General features: G+C 37.3%; 1 protein-coding gene across 1 annotated transcript in view; it reads left to right on the top strand.

Annotated features, from left to right (window-relative positions):
• The window catches only part of LAMA2 (laminin subunit alpha 2), a 361,887-nt gene that overhangs the window by 245,388 nt on the left and 91,403 nt on the right, over positions 1–25,096 (top strand). Inside the window, exons 25-33 of the mRNA XM_031054109.2 lie at positions 609–788; positions 1,593–1,781; positions 1,874–2,112; positions 7,408–7,525; positions 11,377–11,511; positions 12,156–12,280; positions 15,766–15,852; positions 16,751–16,944; positions 22,203–22,345. Coding sequence (XP_030909969.2) covers positions 609–788; positions 1,593–1,781; positions 1,874–2,112; positions 7,408–7,525; positions 11,377–11,511; positions 12,156–12,280; positions 15,766–15,852; positions 16,751–16,944; positions 22,203–22,345 — 1,410 coding nt within the window. The remainder of the gene's footprint in view (positions 1–608; positions 789–1,592; positions 1,782–1,873; positions 2,113–7,407; positions 7,526–11,376; positions 11,512–12,155; positions 12,281–15,765; positions 15,853–16,750; positions 16,945–22,202; positions 22,346–25,096) is intronic.

Raw genomic sequence — 25,096 nt, forward strand, 5'->3', positions numbered from 1 at the left:
GTTTTCTTTGTTTTCCTCAGTCTTTGAGAGAAAGCAATTTTGATACCAGCCCTTTGCATTTGTTCACACACTTCTTGTGATGTTTTCATCTGCACAAAATTACTAAGACTCTTATTACAGTTTTTGATCAAAATAATGATTTCTAGATGAGTCAATATTTCTGTAGAGACTCTTTCATCAAATCTAAGGAAGTTACAAATATCTAAGTGGCATCCTTATATTTTTTATTAAATCTGAATTTAGAGTTAGAGAAACTTTCTGCATATCTTCTGAAGAACTCTTGGACTGAATGTTGAGTGAAAGTACCAAGGAGTTAGGCACTGTGCTCCAGAGCCCCAGTGATGTATAATAATAAGTATGCTTCTTCCTAAGGTACATTTCTCACAGTCTGAAGAGACCTGAGACTGAAATAGTACTATGAAAATTGCTTCAATAAAAATGATGGGATCATTTGCTGATGAAACTATTTTAACCAGTGCTAGTGCATTCTTTGTTAACATGAGGACAAGGTGCAAAGGGCTGAAGGGGAAGTCATCATTATCACTATGTATACCCAAAGGAGAAAAAAAAGACTTGATCTTTTTGTTTATTTTTTTGAATATGCATAGGTGACTTTGAAGCCAGAGCAAATGATTCTGCCACTGGTGGATGAAAAGCTTCAGCGCAGCACTGTTGCAGGGATTGCATTCCAGCCTCCTGAGATAGTAGCAAATATAGAAGAGGTGATAAGGGATCTGCGGTCAGAACCTGTTTACTGGAGACTTCCAGAGCAGTTTGAGGGACGAAAGGTAAACATAAAACTCCACTGACTAATTACATGTTTTGGTTTTTTTTTTTGTTTGGTTTTTTTTTGGGGGGGGGGGTGTTAGGGGGATTTTTTTATTTTTTATTTTCTATTTGTATTTTACAATCACTTTTTCCCTTCCAATAAAAATGTCTTCACACAGTGGAAGATGCGTCAAAAGAAAAGTAATGCCACTCCATTATTTAAAATTATGTGTTCCATTATAAGGGAAATTCATAAGTGTGTAACATAAACACTTTTATAATAAATGTTTACAGACAGTAACATGTAATATTTCTTCACAGGATAGATCCTTTCATAAAAATGTTATTTGAAAAATTAAGCTTTGTTAATTTCATATAACTCTGATAGCTTTATCTTTCCATTTTAAATAAAAAAGTGACAGATCTTTGGAAGTTACACAGGAGAAAATGATTGAAATAACCCTCCTTTTGGATATTTTAATGTACCTATGTGACGGTTTATTTTGCAATTTTGCTATTTCCTGGTTTGGTTTGGGAAAGTTTAGATGTTTCTTTCTCTAAACATGAACCTTGTAGAGCACTAAGTCACATATAAAGAAATGGATAACATTTTGTTTTTAGTGTAGTACAATAACATTTTGCTGATGGGTATTTTTGAACACAGCCCTCATCCCCATAGAGTTCCAAAAGCATTTATTGCTATTTTCTACCACATGCACATTCATCAGACTGCTCACAGGTGCAGAGTGTATCTAGCTCCTACGTATGCCCAGGAATTTATTTTTAGCTAACTGAAAATGAATTTTCTTTTTGTACCTTGTTAGCTGACCGCTTATGGAGGGAAACTAAAATACGCAATCTACTTTGAAGCACGAGAAGAGACGGGTTTTTCTACTTACTACCCACAAGTCATCATAAGAGGTGGGCCTCCTACCAATATGAGGATCATTGTCCGACATATGGCTGCCCCTCTGATCGGGCAGCTGACAAGGCATGAGATAGAGATGACAGAGGTAATGTTTCTATCTGCTTTTTTCACCAGAACTTAAGCACCTGGTTGTTTGTAATACTGCTGTTAATCTGTTTTTTTATTACTTTCTTTCAGCATGAATGGGGATATTATGGTGATGACCAGAGAGTCAGAAGCACTCTGCCTTTTGAATATTATCATGATGACCCAGGTATCAACAGGACTGTGTCCCAGGCAGATTTCACCTGGAAATATTATGGAGATGAATCAAGACCAAGCAGACCTGTATCCCGGGAAGACTTCTTGAATGTGTTATATGATGTTCATTACATTCTTATTAAGGCTACTCATGGCAATATCATGAGGCAGAGCAGGTAACTATTTCATGCAGTGGTCTGAAATAATTCAGTAGTCACAGATAACCTGACAGAGCTCTCAGCTATTCTGAGCAGTGTATTTATTCATAACATCAGCTATAAGCAGTTGCTGAGAAGAACAGGAGTTGGCATTCAGCATAGCAAAAGATACAGGTGAGGGAAATTTTATTTACAAGAAAATTTAAATCATCATAATAGACAAATTAAGTCTTTATTTTCAGGATCCTAGAATAGAAAACACATATAAGAACGTGTATCCTGTAACAAACCCAAAGTATTTTTTATGTCTACTTTATGAAAACACGCTGCTGTAATTAAATATAGATGTTAGCATATGAAGAAATTTTCTTTTGCAAGTGGGAAATGTAAAATGCTGGACAGTAGCACTGCAGAGAAGGACATGGAGGTCCTGGTGGACAAGAAGTTGTCTATGAGGCAGTCGTGTGCCTTTGTGGGCCAGAAGGCCAGCATGGACTTCATCAAGAAAAGCATTGCCAGCAAGTTGAGGGAGGTAACCTCTTAGCCTCACCTGGAATGCTATGTGCAGTTCTGGGCTATCCAGTATAAGAGAGACATGGAGCTCCTTGAGCAAGTCTAGTGAAGGGCTACTAGAATCATTAAGGGTCTGGAGCATCTTTTTTATGAGAAAAGCTGAGGGGTCTGGGCCCATTCAGCATAGAGAAGGCTCTGGGGGATCTGGTCAATGTATAGGAGTATCTGAAGGGAGCGTGTCAAAAGGATGGTGCCAGTCTCGGTGGTGCCAGGTAATAACACAAGAGTCAACAGGCTCTTGGACACAGGAAGATCCACCTGAATATGAGGAAGAACTTCTTCACTGTGAGGGTGACTAAGCACTGGAATAGGTTGCTCAGAGATGTTTTCTCCTTCCCTGGAGATACTCAAGAGCCATCTGGACACAATCCTGAGTGTCATCCTCAAGGTGAGCCTGCTTGAGCAGGGAAGTTGGACTAAATGAACTTCATAGTCCCTTCCAACCTCAGCCATTCTGTGATTCTGTAAAAAAGTCAAAAGTGACACACTACTTAATTCAGTATATTAGGCACAGATACACTCATCATTTTATTGTCAGTTTATTCATTAAAAAGTTAGGTGATGTAATAACAATAATACTTACTAAAATTGAAGGAGATACCAGCAAGATGAGAGAAATAATGCAGAAAATCTGCTGCAATCTAAAGATCAATTATAAGATTTTGCACTTTGAAATACGTAGTCAATTGAACAGACAAGGAAGAATTAGTTACCTATTCTTCAAAGACAGGTCTGTTGTTTACAACATATCACCAGGTGAACATGATTCAGTAATTATATTCTTGTTGAGAAATGCTAATATTCTAGCTGCATGTTCAAACAGATACAGCCCCCAAAGTTTAAAAAATTAATCTTTTACTTCCACCCAATAGTAAAGCCAAAGCATCAAGCTCTGGATACTGGAATTCAAGAAAAAAATATTAATTTTTAAAGGATAACAGTGAACATGATCACAGATTGGAAAATATGACCTGTAAGAGAAGATGTAGACAAACAGATTTATTTAGAAAATAGAAATTGTTCATAAAATGTTGTCATAAAAAGAAAGAAAAAGAACAGTTCTCTGTTGCCCTGGTATAAGTAAAAAAAGAAATGAGCTTAAACTGCAGCAGGAAAAATTCACATTAGACATGAGAAAAACATTCCTGGGTGTAAAAAAGTTCTGGAACAGATTACATAGACTATTCCTAAAAGTTTTTAATGATGAATTTACATTATCTTTTGTAAGCAAAAATTATTAGCAAGAACACAGTAGTAATTGGAGGTAAACTCCAGAGGTTTTCAGAGATCCTTTTAATGAGTCTGTCATAAAAGTGATAGGCTAAATTGTTTCTAGATTTCAAGGCTACAGATAGGTCTGTAAGGACACGACCTTTTGAGCTGGAAGGTGTATGAGAGTGGTAAATATCACGCAACTTTGCAGCATTGTGTGGCAGAAATCATATTAATTGTTGCTGCTATTGTCTCTATTTAAAGTGTATTCTTTACAGAAAAGTATTCATCCAGCTCATAGTGGCTAGGTGCTAAATACTAACAACAGATGCCATAAATGTTGAACATTGGTTTCATTTATTTTTTACTTAGTCCATTTAGGATATTGTATTATAAGTCCAGGGAATTCCCATGAAATGCATTATGAAAGTAACTCCAACACAACATGGAAAATTTGAGAAACATATCTGTATATTGTGAGTGCTTCTCCCTTCACTTTATTCACTACAGATCCTAGTCCAGCTATGGAAGCAAAAATCAAATCTTATCTTAGGTCAGCATCATAAGCGAAGTTATAAAAACAAGCCTTCATTTTCATGATTTTGTTCTTAGACGCACTGTGGCTGAACTACACCTGCATTGTAATACAACATTTTATCAAGGATACCTAGTAATGAAGTATATAGCAGAATAGAGGAAGACTTTTCAGTTTCACAGCAGTTTGCAATGTGGCACTTAAAGAATCAGATTAGGTTTTTACAGCATCGCATTTCAGAATGGCCATTCTGTATGACAGCAGGGCTTAGCAGAGTTCATCTGGTCTTTCTTGTAACTGTCAATCTGAAGTCATGACCTTGCATACAATATCATGTTTGATTTTGGAGCTGGTTATGTCACAGTAGATTTTTATGATCTGTCTAGTTACACAAGTATCATTCCTCAGATGGCATCAAAGACTCTAAGTAGAAAATAAACATTATTATTCTTTTCAAGTTAGCACCTTGAATGATTTCAGAGGAAGTTTTGCTTAAGATCACAAAATAAATCCCCCAAAATGTTTTTAAAGGTTAGTGGGATATTAGCTTGCTTAAGAATTGAAGGCTTTTATTAAAGATAGGTTGAGACCCTCTGAAAGACAATATTTATGCTCAACTTTAAACATCGGTTAGAGTTAAGTGACTTACAATAAAACATTTGTTTAAATAGTGTGTTGTGGTTTCTGAATATGGGCTCTGTTCTAAACTAGTAAAGCTTCTCTTTCTACCTGACTCTGCAGAGCTGAAAAGTATAAAACAAATAAAACTGTTGATGGGAGCAGGAAAATATTATATATATGAAATATTTTAAAATCTTTTATAGTTTATAATAGTGCTTTAACTTCAATTGCAGATTTTAAAAGGTGCAGGTAAGTGATAAAGTACAGGAAAAGCATTTTAAAATTAAGTCAAAGCAGTGGCAGCAGTTGGAAACAAAAATAGCCTAGTTCTAGCGTTAGCACTGTATTAGCTGTATAGTTTAGCAGCAGTGCTAATGTTGTTTCTGCTTCAAAGCTGCAGTATTACTAGTGATTTAGAGGTTTCTGCTCAGAATCCAAAGCCAAACATTGTTTTCCTATATTGTTCCATTTTGTTGCCCTCATTTTCACATTTGCCACTCTAAATTGAAACATTTCTTTTATTAGATTTTGTTTTGCTTTTTAGGCAACTGGGCTGTGATAATAAATGGTTTGAATTGGAAGTATGCTTTCAATTCAACTGTAAATTATTTCAATATATCTGACACTGATCAGGTAGCAGTTCTTTGACTGCTGCCTATTAGAGGTTTTCCAGGAACCAACTAAGCCCAACCTTCCTTAAGTAACATTTTTGCACTAGCAGCTGATAGCTTTGTGGTCCCAGAGTATATTATTATGTAAATACAGCTTTCTGACTGCAGATAGCTTTTGTACAGCAGACAGACCATTGCCTCAGCCTTGAAGATGACGGGGAGGCAGATTTCATTTTGTTTTTCCATTAAGTGTACAGAGATTTTGATGTAAGTTTACATTGACAGATCTGAGTGGTTTTGCTCTCTTCATTTTCAGGTTTCTGTTTTGACCTGGCTTTGTTTGCTTGCATTTTTTTTTTTGTTCAATTTCTCTGGTCCACTGAACCCCTGTGTTCAGATAGCAAGAACAGGGGTTAAGTTACTAGATGATTTGGGGATTTTGCATTGACACGAGGTATTAAGAGGTATGGGTCTGCCCACAAAAGCTCAATCACAAAAGTCTCGTCTAGTTCAGTAGTGGGTGTTTGCATTTCCTGCTGTCATCCTGACATTGGTGCCAATATGCCAATGTGCAGAAAAGCCTCATTCAGCCACTCAGTTATCAAGGTTTGGGAGTAGATAGACTGTGAGCATGGGGAGAAGATGACCAGTTCTGTGCGCTCCTCTGCATTGCACTATTCACACTTAATGAATAGACTCCAGCAGCATTACCAACATTTATTCAGCTGGTTAGTCACACATTCTGTGACATTTTCTCTTAGCTTGGCATTATACTTGAAGCTTTAAAATTTACACTATCCTATCCTTCTTGTTTTTCAAAGACGGTATTCATTTCAACAAACTAACAAACTTCCAAAATAAGAAGTAAGTTAAAATAACCGCATTGTGGTGTATTAGGATTAAGTGTATTTCATTAGGTATTATGTTGGGTGTCTTTGTCCTTGATATAGTCAACCCTATTTGGCAGGTCAGCAAACATGCTATAAAGACAAGGAGTGGTTGGGAGGCAAGAGTATTAGTATAAATGTAGTCAAATAAATGTTTGGACAGTTAAAATGTCAGAAACTCTACCATAAAATGTGTCCCTGTCTGATACTAGCAGATGCTTCTGTAGTAGTATTTCTTGTTTACTTTAAATTGCTTATGTGTCTACATTATTTCTAAGGAAAAAAATTAAGAAAAATAAAAAATAAAGCAAAAGCACACCAAAACCCACCCCCCAAAACATATATCTAACTACAAATATGAAAATTCCTTCTAAAAAGTCTTACATCCAATGTCTTTGAAATCTGCTCTAGAGCTTATTAGGTTGCTTTAGTTACTGAGGATAGATTTTATTTTATTTTTTGAAATAGTTGCCTCATTAAAAAGCTCATTAAGTGAACAATTTTACTACCATAACTCTGAGAGTCATAAATTGGACTGCATTAAATATGTGACTTCAGTTTCTTAATGAGTCCCTCTAAGTGAAGAATCAGATATTAGCTTTTGTTAATAGTTTGGCTGAAAAAAAAAGCAATAGAATCAAAAGGAAAAGTTAGTTATACTATTGCCTAGAGACTGGAGGTAGAGGTAGCTTTCTTGTTCCTTAGGAGAGTTAAAAATAGTGCTGTTTGTCTGCTGTTGATCAAGAAGCCTACAAACAGCCAAGTAAGACTGTTTTTGTTTCCATGCCAGCTGATTGTGAACTAGCTGGGACTGAGCTAGTGCTTGATTAATCTCATTTGAGTTGCTTGTTCCATTTTTTTTTTTTTCCCCCAGGATTTCTGAGATCTCCATGGAAGTTGCAGAAGCAGGTGCTGTGTCTGGGATGACTCCTCAGGCTTACTTGATTGAGAAATGTGAATGCCCATTGGGTTATTCTGGCTTATCTTGTGAGGTACAGTACTATCCTGACTTCTGGTCTTCACATACCTTCTTTAGTCCATTGATTAATAAGTTGTGATAAGAGTATCAGTTCATTTAACTGGCAACAACTTTCCCTTAGTTTAATTACTGTTTCTCTCTCAGGTGTCTCTCCCATAAGGAATTTAAGTACTTTTAAATTTTTTTTGCTCTAAGCAAATATGCCACTGAAACCATGGCAATGCCTCAAATATTTAGAATACCGAAAAGTGAGCTTTACTGGGTCAGCATCTCTCAGGCTGAATTTGGTGGCTGATGCTGACTGATCAAGACTTTTTGGACAGAGGAGTGCATAATACTGTCGTAATAGTATTACAGATTGTAAATACAACAGATTGTGCTATGTTCTTGTGTTATGGTGAGGCCATAATACACAACACAGTTACAATATTATATCTTCCAAATGACTGAACAATGTGCATCAATTCAATACTGCAATTCATAAAATCAGCAGAATAAAATACAGGAAACCTCTATGTCAAATAAAAAAATAAAAATCTGTAAATTATTGATAGTTGCAAGTAAACTACAAATTAACATTTGTAATAGTGAATAATTAAAGATTACGTACTACTTGTTCCTAAAAATTTAAATATCTGTCAGATCGATGAAATTCACTGAATAAAGTATAAAAACAAATTTGAAAACAAAAAAGAGTGTTATTAAAATTCTAGCACCAAGCACTCTAAACAGAGCCATGCAGATTTTTCAAATTCTGTTCCATAGAGACTTTCCAGATTTTTAAGTTTGCCTTGTTTATCATTCAAATACAAATTTTTAATATCTGTATGACTGATTGAATTTTTTTGTTCCAAAAAAAAGGCTAAAAATATTTCAATTTTGATTTATTAAATATTTGTGTTATAACAAATAACTAAATAACAACAAAATTTTAAAAAGTCATTTAAAAATCAAAACTCGAAGTAGTGTTTCCTGAACATCTGGCCAAAAAAAACAGTTAATGGTTGAGAACCAGTAGATTCCCAGATCTTTCCTCTTAAATCTTGCAATAGCATGCCTTTGTGGACCACCACTAATCAGATGAAAGTTGTCTGTTTTGCTTTCATTTACATGTTTGACTGCCCAAAATAGTACTGCAAAAGCATTAAAAATGTAGATGAGAACCTTTCTCTCGCCTATCTGTGCTTCATGAAAGAAGCTTCATGGAAGATGTTTTCAAAGCTTTAGGAAATGTTTACTGTGCATGCTCAAACTGTCAGTTTTATGAATGCTTCTGTTTTATCCAAGAGGATCCATGAAAATACCTTGAAAAGGGCCACTGAGTTCTGGCAGATACCTTTCCATTTTACTCCACCACAATTATTGTTTTTCCAGTGCTGTCATAGGACTCACACAAGATCTTGCACAGCCCACACACAGAAGCCCAACCCCAGCAGTGATCTAGCCCTTCCGAGTAACAGCCCTCAGTTTATGTAGTGGGCATGACGTGTTGTGATATGGAATATCTCTTTGGTTAGTTTGGGTCAGGTATCTTGACTCTCCTTCCTCCCAGCTTCCCCTCCTCCCTGGCAGAGCACGAGACTCAGAAAGTCCTTGGTCAGAGTAAGCATTACTGAGCAGCAACTAAAAACATCGGTGTTATCAGTGCTGTTCCCAGGCTGAAAGTCAAAAACACAGCACTGCACCAGCTACTAAGAAGGAGAAAAATGACTGCTACTGCTGAACCCAGGACATACAGCAGATGAAGCAACACAAACAGTGAGTTCACAGGATATCTATGCAAGGAAGTGAATTAAGTAATCTTATTAGCACACTACTTCATGAAGAGCATACACCTGAAAGTGAGAACTTTATGAGCTTCAGCATTTGCTCAGAAGTACAGATCTATTTTTTTTAGAATTACTGTAAGAAATTGCATTTTTGAAGGAAAATATATGATAATGTAATTTGAACTTTATTTTAATTCACACCCACCAGGGGCTGGAATAAATGTCTGAGTTTCAACCTTCCTACTTCATGCCTAATTGTGCGTTCTTCACATGCTCATAATTTAGTTTATTTTTAGTGTGCTCAGTGAAAGTTATGTGCATTCTATAAGTTTATTTAATTTTAGCAGGAGAAAAAAGCATCTGATACCCAGGCATTTCTTAAGCAAATGCTAACAGGATATAATGTATCTATTTCATGATTTATCCTGTAATTGCATTGTGAGGACTATGTGCACAGCAGTTTTTACTAGGAGTGACACTTAAATCCTTTTTTTTTAATTCAGTAACAGACACAGAAAACACTGATGTGAGTTTTACTAATGGCTACTTCTGAAAAACTTCCAAACTAGTAATGAAAAATGTAGTCTGCTTCATCTTTTGCCTGTGTTCTGTTTCATCTCAGAAATATTTAGATCGAAATAGGTGAGAACAGTGACAATAGTATATCAGAAAAAAAAAACAGTGAGAGATTAGATTTGCTTGAGGATATACACATATTCATACCCCATGCTAAAGTCCCTTAGAACTTGTAAAGCTGTTCTTTGTACCATGTTTGGACAAGGACTTTTTTTGTGGGGGAGTGGTGTTAGGAAATTGTAGTAAGAAACAGGATTACTTTCATTTGAGATTATTTATCTAAATTGGAATTCTTCATAAACCATGAAAAAGCAGATAGACTGTTTCTGTGCTTCGGGGATCTTAGTGTAGTCTAAGTCAAAATAAAAGAGGAAAAGCAGAAGTGAGTTAGATTATTTTCTTTGTGATTCTAAAGAAAATAATTGTGTTTTTGTTTTTTCAGAAACTTAGACTCCTGGAGGTTTTGGCAATGATCATAAAACTGTCAGAGTGTATGAGCAGAATCTGGCATGTCAGCTAGGGCTTGACAGAAGAATCCTGCTTTTGATCATGAAAAGTTGCTTACTCCAGATTTTATTTTATTTTGCATCCTTGTTATTACCGGGTGAAAAGCATACTATTCCCATTCTTTCCAAAAAGCAGAAGTTGTGGGGATGACCTCATCAGGCAGCCTTCATAGGCTCCTAGCATCAGTAGGTGGTGGGATTTATACATGGGGTGACTCATCTGTGTCCACTTGCCTGTGTGGTTGGGACTATCAAAATGGTCCTGTTTGTATCTGTATGCTGCCATAGCTGTGTGGTTTCTGTGAGCTATGTAAACACTTTCATAGGTTTGCATAATAAGCTTGAAATACAAATCAAGTGCTTGATTTTGCATGTGTCGGCTTTGCTAGTGATTTTTGGGTTGTTCTCAGAATTTTAGTTGCAAGCTGGGGTAGAGGAGACTTAGTGATAGATAAACTTTATTGTCTCAAGATGTGAATTCTGTATTTTTATGTTATTTAAATTATATAGCTATAAATAATGTGACCTTGCAGCCATTTTCTTGATTATCATTCAGCTTTTGCTTGTTATCCATCAGGCAGTATGTAAGCAGATATTAGCTTGTCAAACCTGAAAAACTCACCAAAAGCAAAGGAAACAGAATCATTATGCTTGCTCTCTACAGTCCATGCAAAAAAAAAAAAAAATCATTTCTAAAACAGAACTTGTTCTTAAGAAATGAAAGGAATGATGCTTAATGTGGTGTTCTGCATCTGAATGAAAGGTCTCTCAAGCTGTAATCTGAAAAGCCTGGTGCCAGGGAGTGCTCCGGGGATTTTTCAGCCCTATTTCCAATTAGGGCTGGCTCTTGTTATCTGTAAAGTACTGTATATTGTTTGTAACACAGCTGGAAGCCTGTCAGGCTCTTTTCACAACTTGTAAAAACTGGTGATTGGAAAGATGAGCTTGCAGTGCTCTCCATACTCAGTCCGCTCTGTAATGATTGGTTTTCTTCTGCATCTTTTTTACTGCAGTCCTGCTCTCCAGGATTTTATAGGCTTCCATCTCCACCTGCGGGAAGGACACCTGCTCAGTCCTTAGGTGCCTGTGTTGTGTGTCAGTGTCATGGACACAGTACTATGTGTGACCCTGAAACATCAATTTGTCAGGTATTGTATTCCTGAACTTATGAACTAGGTTTAATTCACTGCAAAATTCATAAGTTGTGTAACTGCTCTAAAAAAGGAAAAAAAAAGACAATGTTTTAATCCAGTTTTGCTTAAATACTTGAATTGTCAAACTTCAAGAAGGGTCATAAAAGCAAACCATCTACCTTGAAAGTTTTCCATTCTGACTTTCAGAGTTCAGATTATGAAGTACTTTATTTCCTGTGTAAAATAAAGGCTAGATACCTGCAAACAAAAGAGGCAGTGTACCATGTATTGTGCAATAACCACAACACTGTTCTTAGAGGTAATAATACATGTGACTTGATACAGTAAGATTAAATTTTAATTGATTGTTCCTCCTGCTTCAGCAGCTGGAACAAAGGAGGGAAGGGTGAATTGAATAAGAAATTCCATAGGATACATCTGGCTAGTTATAGGCCTCCATTCTTTCATCTTGTAAACCCATATATAACTCAGCAGGCATTTGATAGATGCTTAAAGGGAGCAGACCCACTGTGAATCATATGAGGGAGAGAGGAATTATGAACCGATGTAAGTTTGAATCCCTGTGGCTGGGAACAAAACGTTGTCTGCTTTCTTGTAATTAGCAAATACAACTTTAATTCTGTTTCCTTCCTCTGCAGAATTGTCAACACAATACTGCTGGTCACCACTGTGAGAGATGTGCACTAGGATTTTACGGCATTGTCCAAGGCTCTCCAGGTGACTGTAAGCCTTGTGCTTGCCCTCTACCCATTTCTAGTAACAAGTAAGTAAGCAAACTCATGACACAAAATTACCTTTCCAGCATGCAAACTTTGTTTTGGGCTCACTGTATTTTTTTTTCAGATGGCTACAGAAGTGCACCATGGAAACCATACTAAAAAGCTTCATATCTACTTTTGCTAATTGATCTTCCTTTAAAAGTTGAAAATTGCTCCCTTGCTAATTTGTGATGAATTGCTAGAAAATGCAGTACTCAACAGATAATGAATGTGTGTTATGAAGGTATTCTCACAAATGAAGCTAGAGCAGAACTCAAGTACAATATAGCCACCGGGGAGCTGTAAAAAGTCTTGCACTCATACATTATGTTGGTATGAATGTGTTACAGTGCCTTTCTTGCTCCACTGTGGAATTTATTGATCCCTTATTTAATGTTACATGAGTTTAAGGCAATTTGTGAAAGATAGAATAATTTAAAAACAATATAGTTATTGCAGTGTAAATTTTATTGGCTGCTTTATGCTAATGAGCCTTGCCACAATGTCTCTACATGTTCCCAACAGATAACACTTTAGCGCTTGAGATTTGTTTGTTGTTTTGCTGAGAAGCTCTTAATGATAATTGGCATCATACCATAGTATGCTCTGAAAAGGTTTGTGTTTCATTATTGTTCTCTGAAAAGGTTGGAAGTGTTCCTTAAAACCATTTTTCTGTGCTTTGTCTGACCTTTAAGATGTTTTAGTGAGTACTTCAGCCAGTTTTGGTTTGGGTTTGGTTTGGTTTTATTTGTTTCTTTGTTTGATTGATTGATTGATTGATTGTTTTTCTTTCTTCATTGTACCATTGTGATGTGGCGTGGAGTTTATTTTGAAGAAGAGAATCCCTTTCTCAGACATAAGTAGCTAAATACATCTTGATCTTTCATCCATGGCAACTGTTTTTAGGAAAGCTACCAAACCTCAGAAATACTACATTGAGAACAACCAAAGCAATTATAAAAAGGGCTTAAAGAAATGCACTTTATCTCAGAAAGCTATAACGTAGTTTTAACCAAAAGTTTTTCTGAGTTTTAACCTTTTCTATGAATGTTTTCTGTGATTACTCAGTTGTGTGTTCTGCCTACTAGTATTAAGAAAGGACGTGCAAGTTGCAAAGAGCAAGATTGACCAAGCTTATCAGTCTTGCACATCAAGCAGATATACTGGAAAAACTTTTTCTGTTACTAACTGGCAGTAGGAAGTGCTGAAAATATAATTTGAGCCTATTACTTTTTTTTTTTGGGGGGGGGTCTTAAAAGGAGAGGGGATTAAAAAACCTTTGGTTGTCTGAAAACACAGGTGTCAGAACAGAAAGCAATCAGGACTCTTCACCTGGATGGTTGTGGCACCCTGCTACAAGAATGTAGATGAACTGCAGAGAATGTAGAACTGTAGATGACTGTAGAGAACTACAACAGTAAGAATGTAGTTTTCCACACTGTGCTCCAGAAATCACTTCAGTACCTTACCTAAAATCTAATGTAAAACACAGGAAGTAGGTGTTGCTGAAATGCTCCTTAGTTGAGAAAGGTGTGGACTCCAGGTAGCATGTGTGTCCTCAGAGTGCACTTAAAATGCTCAGCTGCCTGAGGAAGGGAAGCAGACAAAGGGCCAATGCCTCATAGGGCCACAAGGCTTGCATTCCTGCACATGTTGTCAGGGCTGTTTGTGTCATGCTCACATAAAAGTGATCATGAGGATTTTTTTGTTCAAAACAATGTATAGGAGATAAGTGAATAACACGTAGTCTGAAATTAGTAAATACACTTTATCCTAAAATAGTTACTCAGTTTCTTTCTGCTCTCAAGAGAGGAGTCAGGTCTGAGCATGTCCAGAAACAGAACTGCTAGAGTTTTACAGAGCTTATCTTAGGTGTCTCTAGATGTCATGGACAGGATTTCTACTTCTGTTAGCTCTAGCCATCAATATCTGTATAGTAGATGCAGGGACAGACAACTATAGATGTTAAAACTGAAGGAAACCACCACTGGCGAGAGGGCAGGGCAGAAGATATTTCAAATATGTGTCAAATTATGCCTGTCTGTGCATCTCCGTTTTCCACTGTTGATAGAGGATGCTTGAACTTAGCACTTAGACTACATGCCTAACTTTTAGATGGATAGGCCTAGGTGGGATAGATCCATTCCATAAAGCTAAAGAATTAGGTGGAAAATGAGCGTATTGCACCTTGAATTTGTGTATTGTGCAACTTAGTGAAAGCTCTCAAAGATACTACTAAGAAAAAAGATCTAACTACTTGCAACTGTTTCATGGTAGTCAAGTAAACTTAATCTGCATAAAATGCAGATAGGTAATGAGCTACCTCAGCAGCTTATTATGTCGTGACTTGACATGCTGATATTTGTGAATGGTATTGTGCAATTTTATAGAATTATGGAATGGTTTGGGTTAGAAAGGACCTTAAGATCATCTAGTTCCAAACCCCCTGCCATGGGCAGGGACACCTGCCACAAAACCATGTTGCCCAAAGCCCTTTCCAACCTGGCCTTGAACACTGCCAGGGATGGAGCATTCACAACTTCCTTGGGCAGTCTGTTCCAGTGCCTCACTGCCCTCACAGTAAAGAATTTCTTTCTTATGTCTAACCTGAACTTCCCCTGTTTACGTTTGAACTCATTCTTCTTTGTTCTATCACTACAGTCCCTCATGAAAGGTGCCTCTCCACAGGCTAGGAGTTGTTATTTTTATTTATTAAAATTTACAAAACTCCACTAAGGTTTTAGATATTGTCTTTAAACTCCTGCACAGTCAGCTTCAAACACAATGAGTTAAAAAAAAAAAAAAAAAGTTGATCCTAGGGATGCGGATCTATTTTTATAGAGTTGAAAGCATCTTGGATAATGAGTTCATGAGTAACAGATCAATTTGTTTGCATTTTTTTGCAAAGGTGTAATTTTACATGCTCATTCAAGCACTTGATTTAATGCTTTATAAGCAAGTTAGAGTAAGACGCTGGTTGTAATGTACCAAGAAGTAGATGTGGGCTCACCATTAGCCACCTCTCTGCTTTTCTGGTTCTTCTTCCACAAAAAGTTGAAAGAGTTTTTACAGTGTTACACTATTTAGTTTTGTTTCTTTTCCCCTTCCTACCCTTTTTGTTTGTTTTAACTGTCTGTGAAGGCACTTACTATACTAATATTCCAGCAACACGCTACTTTGCACAGTTCCCAGAGGTACAGACTGCAGTCGCAAATTATTCATCTATGTCATGGCTTAGTAAAAATAAACTAATGTTTTCTATGACTCCATTCCCTCTGTATGGCCCTGCTAGCATTTGTCTAAGTTGTGCCAGTATCACAGCAAGGCATTCACAAAATTCTTAATAGAAAGAAGAGGTCTCCCACAGATGTTTCTAAACAGATAAAATACTGCCATTTACACTGGGTGGAGTTTACCATGGGCACCTCTGCGCAGCTGAGTGAAATGATGCAATAGAGTGGAAACAATTTTTTACTTGCTTTTGTTTTAGTTTTAGCCCTTCCTGTGTTGCGGAAGGACCTAGTAATTACCGGTGTACTGCATGCCCACCTGGATATGAAGGCCAATATTGTGAAAGGTAGGGTGAATGAAAAAAGAAAAAGGGGGACAATGAAAGGTGGGGAAGACATGGAGAGCAATGTCCTTCAATACTATAAACATGTGTTTACTGATGTTTAAATACATGCTTTCGGATAAGTTACTTCTTTATATGTTGTTAAAACTCAGCCATAATTGGCAATTTTTATGTACACCCACTGTAAATTGATAGTCAGTGTTAATTATATCACAGATGTTGTACTAGTCTTTCTGATTTGTGGGTTTGTTGTTTTATTTTTTTTTCACTTGGGCCTCAGAAGTTAAATTAAAAAATATGAAATTTATCTAAAATTAGATCCTATGCTTATGGTGTGTCTTGATGTCATTCATACCCCTTATTGTAGTGACTATTGTGTCCTCATGATCACTGACTGTGAAAGACACATATAAACATATTAATGATGAAATTGTAAATTAATAATCTAAACAGCAGTTGTCACGTCCATAGACACACTGGAGGATTAAGCTGATCAAAATTAGCAAGTATGTACTATGAGATTTTACTTCAAATGCATAACACAAGTATCCAGAGAAGGGAAAACAAAGGTCTATAGACCAAACACTTCTAATGTAGAAACTTTTCTGTCATGGTATAATAGCAGTTTAATTGAACACTGTTAAGGGCATGGAATTACTTTTGCAAACTCCTTCTATCCAAACTGTTCCATGCTCTAGTTAAAAGCTGTTATCACTCTGTTAGACACTTTGTAATATTTCGCCCTCTATAAATGCATAGTGAGTCATGAAGCACCAATTTTTTTTTAACGGTTCATGAATGAATGTTCAGATACATTTTGTTTCCAATCTTGCCCATTATTCATCGTCATACACTATGCCGCTCAGTTGGCCGAACCTGGTTTTGTATTTGCAATGTCTAGATGTTCTCCTGGCTACACGGGAAATCCACAGACTCCAGGAGGCTCCTGCCAGGAATGTGAGTGCGATCGATACGGTTCCCTGCCTGTCCCCTGTGACCCTGTCACGGGACAGTGCACTTGCAAGCCTGGATTCACAGGGTGGAAGTGTGCTGGCTGCGAACATCGGCATGCGCGTGATGGCATGAGATGCATTTGTACGTATACTGATATCATTTTGGATACTTTTTGAATGTGTTTGACATACTTCAGAAATTCAACCCTGCTTATGCATCAGTCAGTTCTGTGGGTTTCTTTGAAAATAGTTCTGTCAGGTTTCTTAGTACTTTAACATTCTGGTCCTTTTTTTTTTGTTTTCCCCACAGGCCTTGGGATGTTAGGGAAACTCTTAATGCTTTTTAATATGCTGACTGAAAATTCACAACAAAGCTCTGAAGGATTTCTTTCTGTGGGCTTTTGAAATCTGTAGTTTTGCTAACAGTTGTCATTGCAGTTGTGACAATATTTGCCTTAGTGCATTTTTTAGTGTTGTCCTAAATGTTTAACCAGTAATTGCAATGCTCTATGCCAAGAAAGTTTTTACCAAGGTTTACTTTGCCACATTGGTTCAGCAACCACCCATGAGAATTTAAAAGACATGAGGAATGACAGTACAGTATGTCCAGGAAGAAGGAACTTACTTTGTTTAAAATGGAGAACTATTAGCCTAAAACACTGAGTTACATTTTAAGAGTACTGGTATTGTTGCCCTGCCTTCAGTTTTAATATTTACCAAGTGTCTTGTCTTTTATTATTGTTTGGCATTTTCTTCCATGAAATTGGATAGTTTGTTTTGAGCCCACAATCTCATTTCTTATGATACTGTATTCTTTTGTCTTCTAAAAAGAATACTAAGGTAGCAAAACTTTTCTATAACACTTGGCCAGTCCTGACTGAGATAAGGCATTTTCTTCTCTATCTACCCCAGCTGAGTAGGAACTAATTTTGTTGTGATTTTATTTTTTCCCTCTTGACACCATCATTGTTCATTTTAAAGTAGAATACAGGTAAGGATCCAGTAAATCCACTCATATAATATTTCTTAATCTGTGCATCTTTGAATATATTGGCAGGGCACAATGAACTGGTTTTAATGTTTTACCTAACTTTATTTCTTATAGGAGTTTAAGTGGAGCTTTTTCATTAGTGGGGAGAGGGACTATGTGAGGGACATGTAACATCAAGGCAAGTAGATACCAGAAAAGGTACAAATCTCTAATATTAAAATCAGGTAGTACTTTGCTGAAATAAACACATTTTGGGTTCCATTTCATGGCCTGTAAACATGGGTTAAATCCTTAAGCATTACAGCTACAAAATTTTAAAATAACGACTGTTATCCAGAGTGGTATCTAACTGTAAATGACTTGGTTTTTCAACATCCTGGATGCCTGTAACATTATTTCTAGCACTACTCAACATTTTCAATCTCAGGCACTACTTAGTGTGCTTTTTATGGTCATTTACCTTTTCAGTATTCTTGGATATTCAAGATAACAGAGTTTCTTAATACAAAACAGCTTAAGTGCAAGTTATCATTTGTGATGGTGTTCTAACTTATTAATCAGACTATTTCATTGTGCGGATAATAAGGTTAAAAATCCTCACTGTGAATCAGAAAAGCTGGGTGCAGGCAAACCAATTTTCCACATTTTTGCCTTAAAAGATGCGGTTCACTATAATCTCTGATTTAACTGCAACATACTTATGTGCCAGTCTTAATGTATCTACACTACCTGTAGTGGCACTTTTTACTGTAACTAGATGATCAGTTTTCACCATAAAAACAGTCCTTTGAATGTGCGAAGATGTTTCATTGTTAGGAATTTTTCATTGATTCAGTCTTGGGAGGAGAAAGGGGTGAGGAAAGAAACTTCAGCCGTGCTGCACTCAACAAACTTGCAGTACTAGTGGTAGGAGAAAATTATACAATCAGATTCCTTTAATACCAGGTTTTAGACACTTAAATATTGTACTCTGGGTAGACTGGTGCTTGCAATGAGAGACTTTTTCCCTGCTGCCACTTAGTTCTGCCACCCAGGAGAACAAGGGAGCTCCTAGCCACTAGTTCTGGTACAATTAAGGATTTCTCTCTGAAACAGGGAGCAACTCCATGATCTCAGCCCTTCCAAATTCAGAACTAAGTAGAGATGCTGATTCCATCAGAGGCAGATCTTGAAGAATCTGTGAAAAGAAGCATCTCCTAGCTCCAGCACAGTTCATTCAGCAGGAGCTGGAAGCTTCCTATCACAAGCCTTCACAGAGTGAACTGAAAAGGCAGATACTCTGTAACACCAGATCTATGAAGTCTTGAATAGCTTCTGCTGTGCCCTGAGTTTTACAGAAGTTGTGAGCCCTTATGGCATAGCCGTAAGAATTAAGCTTAGCTCTGTGCTGGACAACTGCTTCTTTGTCTGTATGAGTTTAATAATGAGTTTAATGAGTTTGATAGCTGATAAGCTATCAGTTATTCTCCCCTTTTTTGATGCATGAGCTGTTGTTGAGACCCACACCCTAGTGTCTTTCACCTAGCTCAAGCACGATATAAACCTCACTAGTACTGGCATGTATCAGAACCAGCAAGTGAAGCTTTCTAAATAATGAAAAACAGAAATAAACCTGAGTTCATACTTTAGACCATGATCTGGATCTGAATTTTTCCAGATTTGGAGACATCTTGATCACACAAGCTCCCTGAACCAGCAGTGATGGCAAGAAAGTTAAAGCTTTCAGCTCTGTACTGGGATTCTGTTTTGGGGGCAGAAGAAAGCTTTTTTTATTATTATTTGGTGTGAGACCAGTGCCAAAATGGGAAAAAATGGGGTAACAGCCGATGAATTAGTGAGCTAGCAATAGTTCAATACCACTGTGAAGCTACAGGAAACTAATACTAAAGAGTCACTGACTTTCATAGGATATCACCTCATATCAGAGATTGCATAGTTGCCCTTAGACAAATAATTACCTAGTCATAACACAGTATTCTGAATCTTAACAGCAATTAATGTATTAAAGCAATATTGTGTTAGATAATCACACAATTGGAGCAACACAGATATGCGATTCCTTTATTATACTTTTTGTCCTCTTTTTAAGATTGAAGAAGTGGTTAAATATCCATAAACTTATAGTCTTTTATTAGTTGTGCAATTGTTTAAAAAAAAACATTTCTTCGATATGCATACTTTGGAGATGCTTCTCACAAGAGGTAAGTCAAAATCCTCACAGAACTTATTGTGCATGGGAAAGTGTGGTGTAAATGAAAAATGCAGTAATTTGCATGAATTGCTTGCTGGACTATTGTAATATTGACTGCATGATTTGCCTCTTACATGCTTGGACTGCTGTAATGATCTGAATTTAGTGCTGCATTTGTTGATTTAGACACAAATTTATCCTGACAGTTTTATAGATAGACACAGAAGTGTTTAGTCTTGCAAAATATAATCATGCTCTTGAAATATTTCCCATAGCTACAGTACATTTCAGGCTGCATATTGGAGAAGCTTAGTTCTGTCCCATCTACTGAACTATGGTCCATCCTTGATGTAGTTCCTCTTTCCAACCTGATTATCATGGAAGATGTGTTAATTTATACTGAATGCTCACTTACCAGTTGTGTACTCATTGAGAATACTTCATCTCTTCAGAAGCTGTTAATTTTTTTCTTACTTGTGTGAACTCAGTTTGTCTTTGACACTAGTAAATTTTTAGCCACTGACAGTTTTGAGGGTGAATAGATTTAGCTTGTTTTCTAAGTGAAATAATATATCAGAAAAAACAACCAAACAAAAACAAACAAGAAAACAGAAATATCTTTTCAGGGCCAAGATCACTTATTTGCATCCTTCAAAATGTCAGGTCTACCTACTTTCCTGACCAGCTACAGAGCAGGTGTTTATTATATAAAATGTTCAGTTAGATGTAAAATTTGCTTTCCCTATAAGTCTCTTGGAATTCTAAACGAAAACACACATATGACAAGAGCTGGGATGGCAATAAGCTTTCTTTAATTTCATGTAGAAACATAACTCAGAATGTATCATGCCCACAGTTAACAACTCCAGAGAAGTTCCCGTGCAGTTCAGCTTATGTAACAAAATAGTGTGAAACAGGAGGAAGTCTGCAAATGGAAGCAATGAAAATGCAAAAGAAAGTCTTAAAATAACAGCATCTATCTTTCTGCACCCACCTCTGACTGTACTAATCCAGCATATATCTTGTCTCCTTTTCAATCATCACATGAGTTTCATGGTGTATTAAACTAGTATTCATTATTCTTTTCTCTGTATTTGAATCAACTCCTCGGTATACAGAGCAGCCAGCCTCCAGAATAAGAACAACATTTAGATAGCTGTGAAAAATTTTAAGAGCAGAAAAGTTTTAATCTACATGAAAAATAGATTTCAAGAAAAAAAATCTTCTCTGTTGAATATTATTTCTCTTTTCCTACAGAAGCATGCACGTTGTTTAGTGGCTTTTTTTAGCCATTGAACAGCCTAGAAGTGTAGCTGAAATAAATAATTACATATTTGTAAAACTGCAGGTACAACCTTTCATGTCTCAACATCACCAGTGAATTCATTGTTTCACAGTTTGTGCCAGTTCTCTTTAGCATGCAGGGAAACAAAGGCATTCCCAGACCTCTGTTCCAAAGGATAAAGAATTCTTCTGTCTGTAGCACAAATGATACAAAACTTTAAGTTTATGAAAATTCCTCATGATAGTTGATGGAAATCAAGGAGAGGGCAGGGATAATGTGCAAACTCCTTTTGGTCTAGACAGCATGCACCAGTATTTTTCATGCTAAAGAGAATTTTCAAGAAAAGAAACATACATAAAAACACACTGCTTAGGGAAAGGAGGTAGGGGATAGCATTTCTTAAAAGAAAACAATCATTATTTTTACCTGGACTCTTTCTGCTGTCTGCATTAGAAGATTAGCATGCTTGCCCATGCTATTATATGACTATAAAGTATGTAAACTATAAGATTTCTTTAGTATTTTCTTATGTTCAAATCCACAAGCATACTATACTTCATAAAGTGTTCCTTAGAATTTTGCATTACCTGTCCACTTTTCTAAAACCTCATCCAAATTGCTTGTCTGATTTAGGATTTTATATTGACTAGTCCATAATGGACAGTGTTAGCTATTTCCTCTTTTTGTGAGGTAAGCCTACCAATTTTGCTCTTCATATTTTACATTAAACTGTCACATTACCAAGTCTTAGGCAGTAAGTCCTGTTCCCTAATTGTTGTTTCTGGTTTTTTCTCACACTGTGTTTTTGGGGTAAAATGCCTGAAATCAGTGTTACCACTCACAGAATTGTATGCAGGCCATATAACTTCTAACTCAAACATATGTCATCAGCATTTAGCAGGAATAAATAAACTTTGCTGTTCTTTCCCCCAGCTTGTGATGATGAATGCACGGGACTCCTTCTCAACGACCTGGATCGACTAAACCAGATGATCCTGAGCATTAATCTTAGTGGTCCACTGCCTGCTCCATATAAAATGTTGCATGGTTTTGAGAACATGACACAGGAATTAAAGGTATGTTCACAGTATTTACATACACAAATAATAGGATTTCAGTACAACCTTATCATAGAATACCAGTTTGGAAGGGGACCTCAAGGACCATGTGGTCCAAACTTAACTGACAGAAGTACTGTCTAGACAAAATACCCCAGTACCCTGCCCAGTGAAATTTTGAAAGTGTCTGTAACTGAGGAGACCACCACTTCCCTGAGGAGATTATTCCATTGTTGGATTGTTCTCATTGTGAAAAGTTTTCCTGTTGTGTCCTGTTAGAATCTCCCTGGGAGTAACTTGTACCCATTACCCTCATCTCTTCCATGTGACTCCCTGTAAAAAGGGAGTCTTTATCTTACTTGTAGCCACCCCTTAAATAATACAACATGGTGATAAGGTCTCCCTTAGTCCCTCTTCTCAAGGCTGAAATTTCCTCAGGCTTTCCTCATACAGCTTCCCATTCCATGGATCATCTTTGTGGTCATTCTCTGGCTCCATCCTGTCCACATATTTTTTTGTAAAGTGAGGACCAAAACTGAACACAGGATTCTGGGTGTGGCCTGACAAGCACTGAGTATAGTGGGATAATGACTTTATCTCTGCTAGTTATGCCCTTGCTGATGTAACCCAGCATCCTGTTGGCTTTCTTTGCTGAAGCAGCACGCTGCTCACTCATATTGAGCTTGTTGTCCACTAGGACCTCCAGGTCCCTTTCCACAGAGCTGCTTCCCAGGCAGGTAAATCCCAATCTGTGCTGCACTCCTGGATTATGTTTTTCCAGTTACAAGACCTTACACTTGTCCTTTTTGAACTTCATAAGACTCTTGTTACCCCACTCTTCCAGCCTACCCAGGTCTTCTTGCAGGGTGACTCTCCATTCCAAAGTGCCCACTTCCCCACTCAGTTTGGTATCATCAGCAAACTTGGTCAAGGTACACTTGATCTCATCTTCCAGACCACTTCTGAAGACACTAGATAGCATCAGGCCCAATGTCAATCCCTGAGGGACCCCACTAGTGACAGGTCATCAGGCAGGTCACCCTCTGGGTGCAGCCAGTCAACCAGTTCCCCACTGACCACACAGACCACTTGCCTAGACTGTAGTGTGTCAGTTTCTCTAAGAAAAGGCTGTGGGAAACAGTGTCAAAAGCCTTGGAGAAATCCAGGTACACAGTGTCCACTGTTCACCCCAATCAACCAAGCAGGTTCTTTTGTCATAGAAGGTGATAAGGTTTGTCAAGCACGATTTGCCACTGGTGAATCTGTGCTGGTTTTTCCCAATTACATGCTTCATTTGAGTTGTGACAGATCCAGGAGGATTCATTCCACAATTTTCCAAGGGGCTGAAGTAAGATTTAAAAGTATAATTTCCTGGATCCTCCTTTGAGCCCTTTTTTGTAGATGGGTGTGACATTAGCTTTCTTCCAGTCTTCTAGTATATTCCCTGATCTCCACAATGCCTCAAAGATTATGAAGACTGGCCTTACAATAACATTAGCCAGTTCTCTTAACACCCTCAGGTGGATATTGTCAGGGCCCATCAGTCTGTAGGAATCAAGCTCCTGCAACAGTTTATACACCAACTGTTCCTTCACTGATGGTGTGTGTGTGTTTGCATCAACCTGGAATTTTGTTCCCAAGGCCTAGAGTGCAGCAGTGCTGGTAAAAAAATGAGATGAATAACGCATTGAGAGACTCTGCTTTTTTAGTGTTGTTGGTGACTAATTCACCTCTCCCATTTGACAGCAGGCCAGTGTTTTTCTTCTATTTCTGCTTGTTGTGTACGTACCTGAAGAATCCTTTCTTGTAGTTTTTGACATCTCTGGCTAATTTCAGTTTGAGATGAGTTTTTGCTTTTCTAACTGCATCTTGGCACACCCTGGCAATGCCCCTGCAGTTCTCAGTTGGTGTTTGTTTTTCCATCTCTGGTATGATTCACTTTTGGTTTTAAGCAGAGTCAGAAGTTCATAATTAATCCAAGGGGATGACTTGCTCCGTCTGCCTCCCTTACCTTTAAAGTGGATGAACTGGTTTTGTGCTTACAAGAGTGTTCTTGAAAATCTCCCAGTATTCTCCATCTCCTTTATCCTCCATGAGGGCTTCATATGGAATCCCTCTCAGCTGACCTCTAAGCCGCTGAAGTTTGTTCTTCTAAAGTCTAAAACCTTTGTCTTACTACTGGCCTTCAGCATGCTCAGCAGGATCCCAGAGTCTACCATATTGTGATCACTGCAGCCAAGGCTGTCACAGACCTACATATTACAAAGCAGGTTTTCTTGGTTTGTGAATAGCAAGTCCAACAGTGCCTCATTCCTGGTACTTGAATCTGTTCAAACATTCAGCCATAGAGAGGTTCAGGAAAAAAGAAAACTTCAAGACCTAATTACTTCAAACTTTGTTACATAGTTATTACTGTTATTTATTTTGTCTTATTTTAATAATGAAAACTTTCAGCAGTAATTTACATACATATGTGCCAGGAATTACATTGCAGGCACGGAAAAATTGTTGTTGCATACAAATAAAAATGGTGTTCATGCCGGTGATCCATAAAGTGGTTATGTATTTTATATACTCTGTGTTCCCTACCACACTTAATAGGTTCTCCACTAAACTATGTAAACCTGTCAAGATTCCTGACAAAAGTATGTTTGATGGATGCAACAAAAGAGTCGATGACGAAAGGGAGTTACATACTGTAATGAGAAGGAAATTTTTGATGCTTCTCTGCAATATTTGGAAGCACTGAGATCCATTAAATACAGGTTT

Source organism: Melopsittacus undulatus, chromosome 3 (genome assembly GCF_012275295.1).
Source record: "Melopsittacus undulatus isolate bMelUnd1 chromosome 3, bMelUnd1.mat.Z, whole genome shotgun sequence".
NCBI classification, from domain to species: domain Eukaryota; kingdom Metazoa; phylum Chordata; class Aves; order Psittaciformes; family Psittaculidae; genus Melopsittacus; species Melopsittacus undulatus.